The sequence below is a fragment of the Pinus tabuliformis genome, chromosome 3_2 (genome assembly GCF_031772625.1).
Source record: "Pinus tabuliformis cultivar Carrire ecotype Pingquan chromosome 3_2, CPIR1, whole genome shotgun sequence".
NCBI classification, from domain to species: domain Eukaryota; kingdom Viridiplantae; phylum Streptophyta; class Pinopsida; order Pinales; family Pinaceae; genus Pinus; species Pinus tabuliformis.
The window spans coordinates 527,320-543,372 of record NC_142302.1 but is presented as its reverse complement, the minus strand read 5'-3'; the positions used below and the strand labels follow the sequence as shown (position 1 = coordinate 543,372).

Below are 16,053 nucleotides of genomic sequence, written 5' to 3'. Positions count from 1 at the left end.
ATGAATGCCTATCAACCTCCCATCTGTTAGAGTAGCGACGTTGTCTACCGAGCACACAATTTTGTTGGGAAAAATATTTTTCACTGGAATTTGGTCATTTTTTTTTTTCAATTTTTTTTAACATAGAAGTGTTTGAATCATTTTTTGGACGTGGAAATGAATTCAGCACCATTAAAAACAACCCCTGGACACCCAAAACCCTGGAACTGGACAACTGTAACCTAGATTTCCCAAAAAAAATCTACCCGATTTTTGTCAAAATTATGCTGAAATTTTCACTATTTTCCAAACAAAAGTGTATCCTCGTTAACTACTCTTTAGCATGACTACCCATGTACTCTTTCATTTCACAATGAATATCTATCAACTTCCCAACCATTAGCGTATTTTTTTTTAGAAGGAAAAAACCAAAATTTTCATTTATAATTAAAAATTTTGCAAAATACAGAGTGTTTATATGACTGCATCTGTCCTGAGAAAGCAACAAAGCATACTTATACATCACTCAACTATATATTTGAGCTAATGATCTCCAGTGGACTAATGTTGTCCAAGTCAGAGCCAATCCCCAACATATCACATACATCATATCCAGATCTATAATTTCCCATATAAATCAAACTCCTCCTATCACTTCTACAGGCTAAAGCAAGCAAGCCCCAACTATAAGAGGTACCTGGCTTCTTACAAAACAAATAATAACCCCGATGCAAGGGACTAAAATCTCCTTAGTTCCAAACTACTTAACCAAATGATAAATACAATATATCATTTTCATCATACATAAAATAAATATACATACATGGAGAGAGCACACTATGTGTGCAACCGAAATTTCCCTGTCTCACCCTTCTCGAATTTGGAGCTTTGTTCCAAATTAGCAAAACAACGAACCAAAAAAAAAGACAGCAAGAAACCTTCATATGATCAAGTGATCATACCGCACGAGGATACCTTTGTAATAAGCTTGGTAATGGATCCTATCCATAGATGCCCTACATCCTTCTTTTGAGAGATTGTCCTTATCCTCATTTTGTTCTCTATATATATGGGAACTGAAACCCTATAGAATGAGGAAAAGAAGGATTTAATCCTTTCCACCCAATGTGAGAGAGTTGGAACCTGTAAAGAATATTTCTGATTGACCCAATCGACGATAGATTTCAAGTCACCAAATATGTCCATTTCATCTATCACCAACCACCGAGCGCAATAGAGGATGCCCCAAAAAGCTAGGAGCTCAACCCTAGTGTTGGTGCCAACTCCCTTGCACCACTTAAATTTATATAAATGATCCAAGTTCCTACATATCAACATCCCACTTCTGCATACTCCTCAAGATGCAGCCCCATCAAAGAACCTAATTAGGTAGTTGTGCCACACATCCTTCAAACTAATATTTCTTCTTGGACAGTTAATGTATATCTTGGATAGTTAATGTATATCGGCCCTTTCTCCAGGAAGTGGGCAGTGATCTTGATTGTTGTAGCCTACATTCTTGGCTACTTTTGGTAAAAAATCCACGCATTTCGCACCCTCCATATGCCCCATATAATATAGAAAGGCAGTGCTCTATATGCCTTATTTTCGCAATCCAATTTTTGATGCAAGTGACCATCGAGGACTGTTCCCATATCGCTGCTAAATGTAGATGATCTAGGACCTCCTTCCACACTTCTACTGCAAATGTGCACATCAACAAAAGGTGGCAAATGTCTAGAAAAGTGTAACTAGGTTCGGTCTTCATAATGATATGTGTAATTACGATTTTATGCAAATGATGTAAAGAAGAAAATAAAATTATTTTTGTAATCCTTGAATCATTATCAAGGAATTTTATTTTATAGTAAGGCTCCCATTGTGAGCCTTTAGGGTTGGTCATCAAGTCATAAAGTCAAGGAAGTCAATGTCATGTATTGAAGACATATATATTGTAAAAAGTAATTTTGATTGTGTAAATAACCCTCCAAGACCTTGTCACAAGCTACTTCTCATGTCAACCCTTCTAAGAAGATGAAGAAGTTTCTAGACAAGCATTTCGGCCCATATGCAAGCAGAAGTCGACTCATTTTGATGGACAAATCACTATATATAGGGTAGCTTAGCCTCACTCAAGAACACAATTCGGTCAAGCAAAAAAGAAAGAGATAAAAGTGCAAAGATCACACAAAGAAGTCCTATCACCAAGCGAAGAAAGAAGGATCATCACCAAGATTGTTTTCTGATCCGTTTTGGGTTGTTATACTCCACAAGTGCGAGGATCTGGGGCTATCTATTGTAGGAAGGATCGAAATACCACAATCATATTGAGAGGGAGGATTTAGGAGGAAATCAAGGTGATTCTCAAGCCGAGTTGAAAGAGTAAGAGTTTCCATCTAAAGCAAAGAGAATCAAGGTTTCATTCTCTCTCAGTGAAACATTTAAGGTTTTTGAAATAGGGTTGAGGGTTGCAGATCTGAAAAGAGTGACCGAAATCTGAAAGATAGATAAGATAGTGGGAGAAGAAGGAAGTTTGACCATTGTTGACTCAAGGAAGAAATAAAAATAAGAAGGCTTGTGACTTGGTCTTGGAGAGGTTGTTGTGTCAAGGGTCGTGGTATTGGTATTCGTCTATTGGAGTCTCTATAAGAAGAAGTATTCGTTTTGGGTTTTCCTCTCTAGTTGTAGAGGTTTTGGCTCTAGCTGATCGCCTATATTCTGTGTTTCTGGTCTCCTTATTGTTTATGCTTTGGTAGCTGTTTGATGAAGAAGAACACTATAATAATTTAATTTAAGAGAAGATCTTAATCTAAAGAAGTAAAAAGCATTCACAAGTAGTTATCATCAAAAGGAAATCATCTAATCCCAATGCCCTAGATTTCTCAACATGGTTTCAGAGCTAAGGTGACAAATGAAGGAAAGGGGATCTCATCAAGGGACACACAAGCACTCAACGATCAAATCTCGAAGGAGATCAAAGCAAAATCAAGATCTACACAGAATTTTCAAAACCCTAGATCGAAGAAGAAGTCTACACCAAAAGAAGTCTTGGGATCCTCAAAAGACCACAAAGAGCCTACTCAAGTTGAAGAGACCTACAAATCAAAGTATCTTGAAGATTATTCATCCAAGAGAAGCAAGATCAAGGACGTTGTCATCATCTTCAAAATGTTCTAAGGCAATCTCCCTTTCGTTGAAACAAGGTCCTTACCATTGAAGAAGATCATACAAGAAGCATCAAGACATCATCAAGAAGTCATCATTGATCATCATCAACAATGACATCATCATCAAAGGATCTAACGTGATCTCCCTCTTTGTAGAGTCAAGGATCATTTATGAACATAACTATCTTCATCAAGGAGAAGTTCTCTATTATCTATATCATCATCAAATTCAAGGCGGCAACAAGTGGAAGAAGCATCTTCATAAGTAAGTATATTTATGTCTACATCTGAATCTGTCAAAATGTCTTTTCACAAAGAAAGAAACAAATTGGTTGGAGCTTCAAATTTTATTGCATGGAAGAAGAGGACAGATCTAAATCTCATTGAAAATGATGTTATGGAACATGTCAAAGGTTCAATCACCAAACCATCGAAAGAAGATGCTCAAGCACTTGCAAAGTTTATGAAAGGAGAAGTAAGGGCTCCAAAGATTCTCATACAATCCCTCAAGGACCCCTCATCCCATATGTATCTAAACTCGAAACTTCAAAATAAATATATGACAAACTAGTAGAGTTGTTTTCCGTAAGCACTGCAGGAGAAGTTATCTCATTAAGGCAAGAACTCTACAAGCTAAGGATATCAAAAGATGAAGGAATAACCTCATACTTTATGAGGATATTTGAAATAAGGGATCAACTTCAAGATCTGGGAGAAATAATGTCTGACAAGGAGATGGCCAATGTAGTACTAAATGCACTACCAGAGGAGTGGGGTAACTTTACTTCAAGCATTTATGGGAAGAAAGAAGCTACTCCATTCCAAGATCTATGGTCACTATGAAAGATTGAAGAAACCAAGCTGAAGGAAAAAATTGATGTATGATCAAATAAGAGAAATCAAGCATATGATGTTATGGCAAAGAGAAAAAGAAAGTTTGGGAAATTTGGTCCTCAGAAAAAGAAGAAGAACATGACTAAGATTCAATGTTATGGATGTCAAGAATATGAGCATTACAAGAGAGATTGTCCTAAGCTCAAGAAAGAAAATAACAAAAGAGGTAGAGAAGAAGCCCCTATCACCGAAGAAGTGGAGGAAGCTGAAAGGAATAAGTCCAAGAAAGAGAAAGTAAAATATCTCTACTATGATTGACATAGTATTCCTCAGCTAGTTCTTTTCAAGTTTTTTATTGTAAGATATGGCCATCATGAGTCACTAAGGAGGATGATAGGATACATCATGGCGTCATAGAAACATTGAAATCAAGAGCTCGTGAAATCATCATAGAGAAGCATGAAAGATAGAAGTCCGTGGCAATCATTGATGGAAGGATATAGCTCTTGGTAACCTCATTATAAGCATAAACTCTACTTTTGAGAAAAGGAAAAAGTCATCTAGTACAAAGCACATCATACATCAAAAGAAAAACATTTTCTAAATGAGGATACTCAAGATCCTCTGTCGGAATCTTCATTGGAAGGTTCTCCAACTAGAAGGAAGCAAGTGTTTCATCAAGAATTCCAACTTGTGGGAATTCATGGGATGGTGGAATGATGTCAAAACAAGTGAAGAAGATCAAGGAATTAAAGGTCATTCAATCAAGGAAGCTGCTGAAGGGAGTCTAGATGACCTAAAGGAAAAACGAGGTATGCATGCTTGTATTTGATAAAATAGAGTCATGTCGTATGGTTGCAGGGAACATGAATGAATGCTCTATCTCAAGAGCATGATCAAAAGGAACGATCTCTTCCTTTGAAAGGATGCAGGAAGGCATGGGTCAAACATCGACTAGATGAAATCAACATAATATATCCTCATATAAAATATGAGGTGGTTGACAAAAAATGGAGGAACTCTGATTGGAAGTTTTTGGAATAGAAATGTGTGAAGAAAGACAGGAAGAGATCATGAAATATGCAACTATTAAAGAGGAGATCAACATCCAAGAACTGAAAGATTTGACTATGATATCTCCATGAAAGATATGAAGACGCTGATGAAGTTTGAAAAAGAAAGAGACCCTTGATAGTATGTATCTTTTGGAGATGTGTCAATATGTATGTCGGATGCTGATGGAAACTGAAAGATGTCATGATGAAATACCATCACAAAGGTAATTTTGATTTTTAAATAATATCTGGATGGGATTATGCAGGGATGCCAAGGGAAGAGTTGTGGATTTCTTCCACAACTGATGCCCATGTAATAGGATGAAAGATCCTTAAGGAGACATGGCGTGAAGAAGGCAACATGGCATGAAGGAAGACCAAATATGGACTAATGGATCACTTTCCAATGAAATGAATGATGACATAACATGACTCATGGATGAAAGTGATGGATGGTCGATGCCTCATGAAGAAGTCCCAAAAACATGAAGACTCTTGAATAAAGAAAAAAGTTTATGACATCGTAAGGAGGAGTTCTTCAAGCAACTGGTTGTCCCATGATCTCTACCTAAAGAGTTGTTGTAGGTCCCTAATGAAGAGGGAGCCTGGGAACAAGTTTCTAACTTGGTAGAAACTTGGAAGTAAATTCTTAAGCTGAGAGGGAGCTTAGGTACATTCTTTCCATAGGAAAATGAGTACATTCCTTTATTGGAATAGGTATATTCTCCCTAATTAAGAGGGAGAGATTGACACATCATTATTGTCTTCACTTGGGAAGATAGAATGGAGGATTGGGTAAGCATCTGACATCTGATACTCTTTGAGGATGTGTTAGGGTATCCAAGATGAGAGTAGTTGTAGAGGACCAATATTCTTTGAGAACTGGAAATCCAAGATAAGAATAGTCCTAGGGGAACATACTCTGAGAGAACCCTGGTGGGGTATGTTCCTAGAGAGACAATGATAAAATGTGTCTATAAATCATTGGTCTCACCAACATTTTGCTTTGATCTTGTGGAGAGGTAAAGTTGTTAGTCAAGGCCTTGTTATATGACAATGTTGGATGATATGATGCTATACAGATGGGTTACAAATCCCACTCTTCTTATGAGAATTATTCAGATTGAGAATGTCCAAGTACCTTGTGTAAAGTATGAATACCTCCCTAGTTAAGAGCGAGTGTTGAAAAGCGTAACTAGGTTCGGTCTTCATAATGATATGTGTAATTATGATTTTATACAATTGATGTAAAGAATAAAATAAATTTATTTTTGTAATGCTTGAATCACGGATTTCATGATCAAGGAATTTTATTCTATAGTTAAGGCTCCCATTGTGAGCCTTTATGGTTGGTCATCAAGTCATAAAGTCTAGGAAGGCAATGTCATGTATTGAATACATGTTATATATTGTAAAATGTAATTTTGATTGTGTAAATAACCCTCCAAGACCTTGTCGCAAGCTACTTCTCATGTCGGCCCTTCTAAGAAGATGAAGAAGTTTCTAGACAAGCATGTCGGCCCATATGCAAGCAGAAGTCGGCTCATTTTGATGGACAAATCACTATATATAGGGCAGCTCGGCCTCAGTCAAGAACACAATTCGGTCAAGCAAAAATGAAAGAGATAGAAGTGCAAAGATCACAAGAAGAAGTCCTGTCACGAAGCGAAGAAAGAAGGATCATCACCAAGGTTGTTTTCTAATCTTTTTTGGGTATTATATTCCCCACATGCAAGGATCTAGGGCTGTCTATTATAGGAAGGACTGTAATACCACAGTGATATTAAGAGGGCAGATTTATGAGAAAATCAAGGTGATTCTCAAGCCGAGTTGAAGGTGAAAGAGTCTCCATCTAAAGCTAAGGGAATCAAGGTGTCATTCTCTCTCACATGCCATATTTAGGGTTTCTGAAATAGGACCGAGGGTTGCAGATTTGAAAAAATGACTGAAATCTGAAGGATAGCCTAGATAGTGGGAGAAGAAGGAAGTTTGACCATCATTGACTCAAGGAAGAAATCAAACTAAGAAGGTTTGTGACTTGGTCTTGGAGAGGTTGCTGTGTCAAATTCTCTCTCACATGCCGTATTTAGGGTTTTTGAAATATCGCTGAGGGTTGCAGATCTGAAACAAGTGACCGAAATCTGAAGGATAGCCTAGATAGTGGGAGAAGAGGAAGTTTGACCATCGTTGACTCAAGGAAGAAATCAAATTAAGAAGGTTTGTGACTTGGTCTTGGAGAGGTTGCTGTGTCAAGGGTCTTGGTCTTGATATTCATCAATTGGAGTCTCTATAAGAAGAAGAATTTGATTTGGGTTTTCTTCTCTAGTTGGAGAGGTTTTGGCCCTGGCTGATCACCAACATTCTATCTCTGGTCTCTTTATTGTTTATACTTTGGTAACCGTTTGATGAAGAAGAACACTATAATAATCTAACGAAAGAGAAGATCTTAATCTAAAGAAGTAAAAGCATTCACAAGCAATTATCATTAAAAAGAAATCATCTAATCCTGATGCCTTAAATTTCTCAACACCACATAAGTCTGTCCTTCCCTCCTCAGATTGTAATCCCCAACATCTTTAACTGGAGTATGTAATCCTCCCATTCTCCCACAAGTTCACCAGAGAGACCAATATTCATTGCCTCTTTCCAATTATTGCGCCCTACCTCTTGTCCCCTACACTTAGACATCCTTTAAGTATATAAACTCCCTGTTGTGAAGAGTAGTTATAAAGCGACTGGGCAAACCAATGATGGCAGCCAGACCAATCTCAGTGTAAGCTCCATTGCCCACAATCCACTGCAAGTTGCTCATGAACCATGGAAGAGTTTTCATCATACTCCTCCAAGTCAGCGAAGCCAGCTGATGGGTCGAATCCATGTAATCAGAAAATGGTGCTTTAAATATTTGCTTTTAATCAGTTGATACCAAATACCTTCCTAGCTGACAGCCCTCCAAAGGTTCTTAATCGGCAAGGCTAGGTTAAAAGTGGCCAAGTCAGCAATTCAAATACCCCAGCCACCCAGAGATTCTTTCTAAGTGGTGTGGCGTCCCAGGTGCATAGCTAGGACAAAGTGAATGGGGAGAGAATATCGACTAATGAACGTGAAAGGGCAAAGAGGGAGAAGTGTATGATGCTGAGCCAAGCCATCTTCATACTTACTGCACCTACCAATCAACCTTTCTCGCCAGAGCCTGCCATCAAAGCGCTAAAACAAAGCCAGATCTTCCAGGACTGTTCTGATGATGTTGACAGAGAGGATAAGTAGTGAATGTGAGTAACATATTCTTCACCTATACTTTGCATCTAGAAAATTGAAGAAACATGAAGAGTTGTATGCTACCCATGACTTAGAGTTAGCAGTAGTGATGTTAGCTTTGAAACTTTGGAAAAACTACCTCGTTGGGAGAAGATTTGAGTTAAGAATAGATCATCAAAGCTTGAAGCACCTCTTCACTCAAAGGGATTTGAATGCTACAAAAATGCGGTGGAGCAAATTCATGAGCAAGTATGATTTTGAGATCTCATACATTAAGGGAAAGGAGAATGTGGTGGCATATGCACTAAGCAAGAGGCCACGAACCTTCTCCGTAGTAGCCTTGAGGGTCAATTTGAGGGAACGTGTGTTGGAGAAACTCTTTGAAGATAGTTGGTATCTAAAAGTTATATCAGCACTCTAGAGTGGGAAGTAGATAGAACCAAATTTTGAGGGATATGTCCTTGAACTAGATGGACTATTGAGATTTCAAAGGAGAATTTACATACCTAAGGAAGGGGGTATAAGAAGGACCATCCTCGAAGAGTCACATAGAGCACTCTATTGTGCACATCTTGGAGTGAAGAAGATGTATGCAGACATGAAGAAAATCTTCTATTGGGCAGGCATGAAGCACGACATAGTCCAGTTTGTCACCAAAGTCTTGAATGTCAACGAATGAAGGCTGATCATTGCCATCCAGCAGGACTCCTACAACCACATGACATCCGTATGTCTAAATGGGAGGTAATTTATATGGATTTTGTTGTGGGTTTGCCACTCACGTCACAGAGGCACAATGCTATATTGGTTGTAATTGATAAATTGACCAAAAGTGCCCATTTCATCCTAGTAAGAGACACTTACGATGTTACTGATGTGACACGAGTTTTTTAAAGTGAAGTTATTTGACTACATGGGTTACCCACAAAGATCATTTCTCATAGAGACTCTTGATTTACATCTAAGTTTTGGACAAGTTTGCAGTCAACACTAGGGACTTAGTTAACCTGAGCACTACATATCATCCAGAAACAGAGGAGCAGACTGAAAGAGTAAATTAGGTTATGGAAGACATGCTTAGAATGCGCGTCATGGATAATCAGACTCAGTGGGAAAGGTACTTACCATTGGTAGAGTTTGCCTATAATAACAATTACCATAGTTAAATCGGGATGCCTCCTTATCAAGCTCTATATGGGAGGCCATGTAGGACGCCATTGAGTTGGGAAAAGTTGGAGGACCGAGTAATAGTTGGGCCGGAATTAGTTCAAGAAATGGAGGAACAGGAAAGAAAAATTCGTTAAAGGTTAAAGGAAGCACAAGATAGACAGAAGAGTTATGCTGATTCACATAGGACTGATCGAAATTATGAAGTAGGAGACCAAGTTTTTATTCATATTCGACCCAACAAAAGCACCATTCAGTTTGGGAAAGGGACGAAGTTGTCACCTCGATTTATAGGACCTTTTAGGATCAAGGAGAAGATTGGACCAGTTGCCTATTGTCTTGTACTGCCACTCCATTTGCATAAAACTCATAATGTTTTTCATGTATCTATTTTACGACATTATGTTTCTGATGAATCTCACAAACTGGATTGGAGGGAATTATAGGTCTTGGACATGGGAACCCTAATGGTCGAACCATTACGCATATTGGACCGTAGGGTTCGATAGCTCAGATGTCACATGGTGGACCAGGTTAAGGTCCAGTGGGACAAGTATAGCCGAGGATCTGCTACCTGGGAGGATTCATAGACTATACGTCGTGACTACCCCTCACTTTTTGAGCATTTGTGATGCCCATTTTGACTTTAATAACTACCTATGTTAAGGCTCTATTTGCAGTTCTATGTTATTTATTTATGAACGCTATGTAATATTGACGCATTTAGTTGGACACACGAAACTAATTATATAAATCGTTATATGGATCAGGTATTGATGATTGAAGTGTTTGATGTATGACCTAATCTATGACTTATTTGGTTATGATTTATCTATTGCATGACTTATCAGAGTTATTGTTGTTTCATATATGGCTTAAGTGGATATGATTTATCTAATGAATGACTTAGTGAAATTATGATTTATCTAATGTAAGATTTATTTCCAGTATGAACTACAAAATTGACACGTGGATACTAGACTTAATAACATGATGTTTAAGATAACTTATCTATATATTTTGATGTTTAAGATCACATGAATTTTTGGTTTTGGAGGATTTTATTTTGGGGGAGGAATGTGGAGAAAGAGAAGGGAGAGAATGGACAGATAAATGAGGGAATACAAACTTGGATCTGAAGAGTGTTTGTTTAACTTGGACACACTACATGTGGTTGGACTTGGGATCGGAGGGCTAGGGAGTCTGTGGAGGTTCCCTGGGCTAGGAAATCATTCCTAGTTGGCTGGGAGGTAAATTCAATCGGGTAGTCGAGAGGAGTATCCCAACAGAGTTAGGGGCATCTTAACGAAGCTATTGGAACATGTGTTCTTTCATTTATTGATTACTTATGTAAATGGTTGAAATGACATCTTTACTTGTATAATATGTTGTAAATAAATTTTAATTGTATATTGTCATCAAATAAATGTTGATCTATAAATAAGTTATTTTCTTTCTTATTGTGTTTTAATTAAATAAATTTAGTTTTTAGTTAAAGGACCCTAGGATGGATCCTCACAGTTTTTTGTGGATGAGGAAGGTTGTCCAAAGGAAGAATTTGTCCCTCAGCGACCAAATTAATAAGATTTTCTTCCCACGGGGTTTTCCCTCTTTACCATGGATATCGTCATTAACATTGTGATTGCTCTCTTATATTTATCTATTTTAGAATGCTTTTCCACCCTCCAAAATTATGTGATAATTTTTAAGTATTATTATTATAGGCATGTTTTTAGTCTCCAAACACAATACTAATAATTAACCATCAATTACTAGCTACCACATTCACTTTGATGCCCTTTGGAAGCGATTTGATAAAGATGTTTAGGCTAAAATCTTAAAAGTTGTTTACATGAGGTGGAAAAAGAACAAAATATAATATCCTTTAGAGTTATAGCCAAGTGTTACATCTACTATTTTTTTTTGTATTCTTAATAATCACATAATAAGAATATGGATATTTGATAAAGATGTTTGGGTTAAAGTCTTAAAAGTTGTTTACGTGGAGTGTCACATGGATTATCTACTTTATTATTAATTTTCTCGAAATGGATGTTTATTCTGTACAAAAATATTTTTTTTTCTCCTAAAAAGATTAGTGGGACCATTGTTGCTCCCTTTCCACTCCACTTCACAGCAAAGCAAAACACATCGATACACGGCAATTCCTATTTCTTACCCTATAGGAATTTTAATGCGCCCTGACATGGGCCGGTATAAGGCGATACAACACGCCGTTAGGTGATGAGAGAGAAAAAAAATATAACGGCGTGTTGTATCGCCTTATACCGGCCCATGTCAGGCCGCATTAAAATTCGTATAGGGTAAGAAATAGGAATTGCCTCGATACACTGCCCCAAAACACATTAATTCAAGCTATCAATACACTGTACCAGTGCGTACTAGTGCATTAATGGAGCCCTAAACTCGGAGTGGCTTTAAAGATTTTGATGTGACTACTTATTCGGAAGAGGGAATTAAACGGAGCAGAACACTCTCATTGAATTTGTCGTAGGAGAAGATAGCTACCTTGCAGTAACAGGGAGGAGTATCATGTGGGGTTGGGATTTCATCTGTTCGGCAACTCGCAAAATCGACAGAACAGTGCGAGAGGATGTTCCTGCAAAGCTGAAGCAGCATACACCAGATCCGAAACAGCTACAACATGTGGCCAGGTATTGTGCTGGCAGTTACCCAGCGGAAAAGTTGAGTGACATTCCGAAGATCATGCAGGGTAATTGGGATTCCGTTTGCTTTGTGGCTCGGAAGATTGGCAAAACAGTGAGAGAGAACGCCCCAGATCAACGTATCTTCTGGACTACTGCCGCGGAAGAGATCATCAAGGACGGCAGTTTACCAGGTGGGTTTAATTAATTATACCCGTATCATTATTGCTTTCATAATTCCTAGATTAAAAAATTACAAGATCATGCACAGACCATGAACAAACCTAAAAAACCATTTGCGGATCTGCTCCCCATTCTCAGCTCTGTGGCTTCATAAAGAGGCCCCTTAACCCCTCTTGTACTTGTGGTATATTTATATTTGGTTATACTCTGCATCAGTTCTTTTTAATTAATTTAGTGGTTTATAAAACAAAGTCGATGAATGTCCTACCCCTCCCCTCTGTATTCATGTAGCAAACTATTTTAACAATCAAACGAGTGTGAACCAGTAAATGGAATCGATTCTAACAAAATTCATTAGTTCTCACCGATGATATGTGTATGTCGTATAGGAGTTAGACCTCTGTGCAGGGCCTGGAAGGAATCTCGGCGTAACAGAAGTGGTGTGGCGTCCCAGATGCATAGCCAGGGCAAAGTGAACGGGGAAAAAATATCGACTGATGAACGTGAAAGGGAAAAGAGGGAGAAGTGTATGATGCCGAGCCAAGCCATCTTCATACCTACTGCACCTCCAAAATCGACAGCTCGCAAAATCGACAGAACAGTGCGAGAGGATGTTCCTGCAAAGTTGAGTGACATCCCGAAGATCAAGCGGGGTAATTGGCATTCCGTTTGCTTTGTAGCTGGGAAGATTGGCAAAACAGTGAGAGAGAACGCCCCAGATCAACGTATCTTCTGGACTACTGCCGCGGAAGAGATCATCAAGGACAGCGGTTTACCAGGTGGGTTTAATTAATTATACCCGTATCATTATTGCTTTCATAATTCCTAGATTAAAAAATTACAAGATCATGCACAGACCATGAACAAACCTAAAAAACCATTTGCGGATCTGCTCCCCATTCTCAGCTCTGTGGCTTCATAAAGAGCCCCCTTAACCCCTCTTGTAGTTGTGGTATATTTATATTTGGTTATAATCTGCATCAGTGCTTTTTAATTAATTTAGTTGTTTATAAAACAAAGTCGATGAATGTCCTACCCCTCCCCTCTGTATTCATGTACCAAACTATTTTAACAATCAAACGAGTGTGAACCAGTAAATGGAATCCATTCTAACAAAATTGATTAGTTCTCACCGATGATATGTGTATGTTGTATAGGAGTTAGACTTCTGTACAGGGCCTGGAAGGAATCTCGGCGTAACAGAAGTGGTGAGGCGTCCCAGATGCATAGCCAGGACAAAGTGAACGGGGAAAGAATATCGACGGATGAACGTGAAAGGGCAAAGAGGGAGAAGTGTATGATGCTGAGAAGTTGTTTATAAAACAAAGTCATCTGTTCCAGAAGCGTATCGACTGATGATTTCATACTTACCAATCAACCTTTCTCGTCAGAGCCTACCATTAAAGCGCTAAAACAAAGTCATCTGTTCCAGGACTGTTCTGATGATGTTGACAGAGAGGATAAATAGTGAATGTGAGTAACATATTCTTCAGATAAATAGGGGTGTTTTTCTTTCAACTGGAAGTAGAAATCTCTGTTTTGTTTTTATATGTATAACAGAAAACTTCAACCGCAGTGGTATATTGTTGGCCCTGTTTTGTTTATATGTATACCAGAAAGGTAAGGTTGAGCTGAAGTAAGTTTAACCCAGATGGAATATTTGGCTTCCTATAAAAAAAACCGTATGACAGACGTATACATATGTTTGAATGCATGGTTGTATATCCGATGCATATTTTTGGCTTGCAAACGTATGACAGTTCAGTTGTATTTATATTCATATTCATGTAGTTTTGTATGACATTAATTTTCTGATAAAAAATAATTATAATAAGTAAGTTTACATAGTTTTTTTTTTGGGAACTTCTTTAGATGGTCCCACTTACATTACAAAATATCATATTATTTCAAATAAAAAGAGATAATTTAAATATGGATATAGAGTAGCTCTTAGCTTTCTAACTATGGAAAGATGAACGAGTTAGACTTATTTTTTAGTGCTCTAGGATCTAGATAGTTATATCTTCATGTTTACAACCCTTTAAAAACCTAAAATTTACAATCCCTATAGCCCCACACTCCTTAGTTGTAGATCAAAATTTGGCATGACAACTTCACATTAATAAGCACACCTTAATCATAACTAATGATAGACCTCTTGTTGTCCCGGCAAAGTTTCTGTAGTCATGTGTGGCTTAGGCTAGCATGCCTCCACCCCATGAAGGAAACAACTCCATCTCCACTTGCCTCTAGTTGCCATGATTACAAATGCCAAGGGACAATAAAATTTGGTAATTAGTGACATAACCCCCCTTGTTGATATTGGAGCATATGGAATCAAGCATTCTAGAGGTTTAGGCATAGTTGTCATGCTTGTGAAAGGGGATCCTCTAATGGGTCGTAAAACTACACAACTCCTCACTTTCATGATGCAAATCTACCACCACATCCAATTTCACACATCGTTCAAAACAATTTGCCAAGAAGCAAGTAGCCTAACCAATAAAAAATGCATGACATTCTTCGTTAGGTTAGTGGGGAACTCTTGTTAATCAAGGGCTCTCCTTGTTGCAACTTTATGCCACAATTTTCTAAGTGGTATCCCTCATAGTTATATTGTGGCCAATGCTATGAATGATTGCATAATCTTGAAATTGATGCAATCAACCCCCAATTATGTGAAGAATGATTTTAAGTTTGATGTTTTTAGTATAGGAACTGAACTAAAGATGATAAATTAGAATATGAGAGTCCCCTACTACTGTAATTTTACAGACATTGAGAGAGGAGGTCTGAAGGAGATCTTAATACAAACCATGGGCCTTAGCCTGATTATTTGATGTTATTACCACTACCCCTACAAACCAAATTTTCAATTTACTTCCCTTTGTGTCCCTACCCTCCTCCTTGTACCACCCATGTTGGGCTCTTTTACCCTATCCCAAGGTCCTATATATTGGGAAGAAACTCTACCCTAAGGGCGTGTACCTCTCAATTGCTCCATATATGTTTTATTGTTTCAAGTGTGTAAGTCCACAAAGAAAATTTTGTAGTACAAAGATTGATAATCATTCTACATCGTCCCTTGACAACAATAATCTTGAACATTATTATTGACTTTGCCATCTGCCAACATACCACATAGCCACAATATAGCTGTCTATTCTAAATGACTATCTTGATCCACAATCTCTGCTAAAACAAAGAAACTAGTTATACCACCTTCATCTAAAATTGAAAAAAATATTTATACCAAAAAATCATCATTGAAATTATTGTTTATATATATGTTAATGTTATCCATATGATTTGTTATTGATATGATTTCATAAATATACTTTATTTCAATTTTCGAATGATAGCAGCAGGGAGACAAATAATATGCATCTAGTAAATGGCAATGATCTGTAAAACTGCCTTAATCATAACCAGATACCCCCAATCGATAGTCCTTTGTGAGACCAAGTGATCAGTCTCTTTCGAAATTTTTGCACCAGCCAATCCCAGTCACTATTCACTATTAGCGTAACTACCCAATTACAATCACAGAGTAGTTCGCTAGGAGAAACTGCTGGGCGACGCAAGAGTCAACCATGAAACCTCTGTCCTACCTGGCAGAAGAATTATCAACAAGCAACATCCGCCAATCGGGAGGGTGTTTGGATTAAGTTGTGGTGGGAAGAAAAGAGGAAAAAAATCTAAAATTAACTTTCTTATCTTACTCCTAGTACTGAAGTCTAACTT

The 16,053-nt window shown here is 37.8% G+C and overlaps 1 protein-coding gene across 1 annotated transcript in view; it reads left to right on the top strand.

Moving 5' to 3' along the window:
• The window catches only part of LOC149179509 (uncharacterized), an 89,004-nt gene extending 74,941 nt beyond the window's left edge, over window positions 1-14,063 (top strand). The window contains exons 2-4 of the mRNA XM_089415672.1: window positions 12,003-12,320; window positions 12,699-13,088; window positions 13,467-14,063. Of these exons, the coding sequence (XP_089271798.1) occupies window positions 12,014-12,320; window positions 12,699-13,088; window positions 13,467-13,630 (861 nt within the window). The 5' untranslated portion in view covers window positions 12,003-12,013 and the 3' untranslated portion in view covers window positions 13,631-14,063. The remainder of the gene's footprint in view (window positions 1-12,002; window positions 12,321-12,698; window positions 13,089-13,466) is intronic.
• Window positions 14,064-16,053: the final 1,990 nt, after the last annotated feature.